The sequence below is a fragment of the Cicer arietinum genome, chromosome 1 (assembly GCF_000331145.2).
Source record: "Cicer arietinum cultivar CDC Frontier isolate Library 1 chromosome 1, Cicar.CDCFrontier_v2.0, whole genome shotgun sequence".
NCBI lineage: Eukaryota > Viridiplantae > Streptophyta > Magnoliopsida > Fabales > Fabaceae > Cicer > Cicer arietinum.
The window spans coordinates 32,534,212-32,537,666 of NC_021160.2; the positions used below are offsets into that span (position 1 = coordinate 32,534,212).

The window sequence follows — 3,455 nt, forward strand, 5'->3', positions numbered from 1 at the left end:
TTAGTAACACATCAAAGTCATGAAAAATAGTAAACATATAAAAGTCATGAAATTAAATCATTTGAGTGCAGTTCTAAAAAAACACCTATATGCAAAATTTCATTTCATCGCACTCTAATTCTCCTAATCTGTAATAATCCAAAATAGTTCACTCAAAAATTTCAGCACCTAAAATCATCATTCTAAACGAAATTAGCGTAACATAACACAATTTCACAAGCACACATCAGAGGCAACAACAGCGGTAACGAGCATAAATCGACAAGCATAATCACCTTAAATCTAGTGATGCACATATAATTAAATTTTTCCTAATACATAATTCATTCACAAACATCACAACCATAAACAACAGCCTACGTTCTAACTTATTTTCAACAACTCCAAAAAATGAAATCCCTAATTGTAACAACAACAGCAACAACAAAAACCCTTTAATAAAAAGAACTCACCTATAAACACAACATAATTGGTCTCATCTCGAAATTCGAAATCAATAATTCATGAAAAATCTGATTCTAAGACTTGTTTACATAGTTTTGTTTTTATTTAGAAAACCAAACTTAAATACCACAAAGCTCCTGCAGCCGTTATCGCAGTATTTTCATCAAACACCTCTCATGCATTGAATAATTGGGATAAAAAAATAGAATTTTCTATCAAGTAAATAAAACCAAATGCATGTACCTAAAAAATTTCTTAACAATCTAATTGAAAGAAATTTCAACAAAACTTCTCAAAACTAACATGCATGCACAAGTCTTTGGAGAAATTTCTTAAATGAAGAACGATAGAAACTCACTGTTTGTGACAAGGAAGAAGATGATGTTCTGATTAACTTGGTTGCTGAGCTCCCCTTTCGCTTGAATTGTCACCTTGACCCAAGTTCTTCAATTTTGGGTTATTCGTTGTTGAAGCTCATTAGCATTAGTTACAAATTGAGACATGCAAAGTTTAAAAATGAGTTTGAAGACCTTTATAAGCTTTTGGGTTTACTGATTTGAAAAAAAAAAAGAAAGGAAATGTGAGGTTGAAGATTTGGGAGGATGAGGGAGGTGGTTCACAGTAACACAGTAACAAGAGGAGAAGAACGAGCGGAAGAATGGAAGAGAAATAAAAAAGACGATACTTAAAATGTAGAGAGGAAATTATGCCATTGCCCTTCATTTGTCCAGATATTACAATAATGCCCTTTTTTATTTTTAAACAATTAAACTAATTATTTTATTTTTAAAATTAACAATTTTAAAGATTAATTTCTATACTTAACAAAACAAAACAAAAAAAGGTTGTTACACAATGCATCCTTTTTCTTAAATCTAAGTGGATACTGATGAAGACTGTTTAACTGAAGACTTGTTTATCTTTCACCTCCATTTGCATTCTTATATAGCAAGCCTTCTCTAATTTAGTGGCACAATTTTGTTTAAATTACAACTATGCAATGGTTTAACTTCTCAAGCATTCACATCAACCCCACTGCGCACAAGCCCGGATTAACTACAGTCACCACCCCTCCCCCAACTGCAGTGCAGCTAGGCATATCAGAACCATCCAATTAAGATCAGACAGTCCAGATTAAATTTGGGTTTTTAATTTGAAATACTTAAAATCTGGATAGTCCGATCTTAATTGATCAGTTCAGATATGCTGACTGCTTTGCAGCCAACTGCAGCAAATCCCACTTCACACATGTAATATGCTTCAACTTGTTTCTGTAGATGCTCAGTGGCACAGTAGAGAAGATGTAAGAAAAGCTCTGACATTTGCCGAGTACAAGAAATCCCAGAAAACTGCAGCAGCAAAGGTAGAACAAATGTGTAAGGGTGTAGAAAAAACTCACAGCTTGTCTACAGATTTCAATGTGGAAAGTGGTGAACTTGCACCAATGTTTGTTCCTGGACCCTTTGCAATAGCCCATCATCTTATTTCCTCTTGGGCATTCCCAGATCATAATATAAACGGAAGTGAATGCCATTCAAACAACCTACTGGTTCTGCAAATTTGTAGGATTGACTGACTATTTTGTGGACAGCTTTGGATATAAGGCTTATCTATTTTATTATATTGTTATGTATCTCTTGAAGGCATACTGTAGCTATAGAAGTTTTGAATTTTTCAATTTGTAAAGATTATGTACACCAAGAATTGGAAACATTTCCATTTTAGACTAAATAAAGTCATGTTATAATAATATTATGTCATATAGAGACAAATCTTAAGATTTGGTTGTATTTTGTTTCTTTGGAAAACTTTTATCCTTTATCATTTTTTGGCTTTAGTACTGATCATATTGTCGTGTTACTACTGATAAGATACAATATTGCAATTCCTTATGGAAGAACAAGTACTATATCCATTAAGAAGATCAAAACAAATCGAAATAACAAGAAAGCATAAAAAATTCAATAACAAGAAAGCATAAAAAATGAATCGTTTTGTTTTTTCTTTTTATTATAACAAATTGAAATGACTAATACAGTATCAGAAAAATCGTATTAACAAAGAATGGTAAGAATTACAGCTCTTGACAAAGAAAGAAAATAAAAAACTAATATGTATTTGTTCATATCCTATATTCTTGAATCTAATTTGTCACCAACACATTTTGGGTTTTGTTTGGCCAAAATTTGGCGACCAATGTTTTTCCAATCAACATTACATGAGTGTGTTTCTGGGTATCTATGTCTTCCACAAAATAAATCTCCACAGCGACACTCGAATCCAAGTATTCCAACTTTTTTGTTGCAACTATTGCACCTATTTTTCTTCTTGATGGTTGTAGTGTCTGTGAGAGTAATAGAATCAATAGCTGCACAGAAATCAGTTACAGAGCTCTCCGAAACACTCTGTTTTTGAGAAGGAGATGATGAACCAAGAACAGGACCTTCCATTTCTGATGCTTTGGTGTTTTCTTCGATGCAATCTTTGTAACACTTTGAACAAAAGTTTTTGTTTTCAGCAGAACCGTAGAAACCACAACCATTACGACAACGCGTTAGATGAACCATATTGTTTCACTTCGATTGGCTTAAGGAAAAACATAAAAGGATGTTGATATCACTTAACAATTTTAGAGAAGAAGAAAACTTTCAGAGAAGAAGAAAGGTTTCTCAAAGTGAATATGCAAAAGAAATAGTTGATTGATTTATTGAAAGCGGGTGTTTAATTTATAATGAATAATGGCACTAAGTAAGATTATCAAAAACATATCTCCTCTCATTAATAGCATATCAATTAGTCAAGAGTTCATTCAATCAAATCCATATAATGATAGATATATCTTAATGAGACCTTTTTTATTGCCTAAAAAATATATATCTTTTTATGATATGCTCGATACATATCTAACGGTAATATAATTTATTTTCCATTTTTTTTAGAAGTAATTTATTTCTAGTTAAATTATTATTATTTGGTAGAGTGTAAGATAGAAATCAACAAGATACCATATA

General features: G+C 31.8%; 2 protein-coding genes and 1 long non-coding RNA gene across 3 annotated transcripts in view; 1 reads left to right on the plus strand and 2 right to left on the minus strand.

Moving 5' to 3' along the window:
- Nucleotides 1–1,114, minus strand: part of LOC113786602 (uncharacterized) — a 2,404-nt gene extending 1,290 nt beyond the window's left edge. The window contains exon 1 of the long non-coding RNA XR_003472867.2: nt 803–1,114. This is a non-coding gene — a long non-coding RNA (uncharacterized lncRNA). The remainder of the gene's footprint in view (nt 1–802) is intronic.
- LOC101502181 (nudix hydrolase 19, chloroplastic-like) overlaps nt 1–2,194 on the plus strand; it is a 13,188-nt gene extending 10,994 nt beyond the window's left edge. Inside the window, exon 3 of the mRNA XM_012711785.3 lies at nt 1,722–2,194. Coding sequence (XP_012567239.2) covers nt 1,722–2,020 — 299 coding nt within the window. The 3' untranslated portion in view covers nt 2,021–2,194. The remainder of the gene's footprint in view (nt 1–1,721) is intronic.
- Nucleotides 2,195–2,573: 379 nt separating this feature from the next.
- On the minus strand, nt 2,574–3,011 carry LOC101502496 (putative zinc finger A20 and AN1 domain-containing stress-associated protein 8). The gene has a single exon (XM_004488480.1). The coding sequence runs from the start codon at nt 3,009–3,011 to the stop codon at nt 2,574–2,576; it is 438 nt and encodes a 145-aa protein (XP_004488537.1).
- Nucleotides 3,012–3,455: the final 444 nt, after the last annotated feature.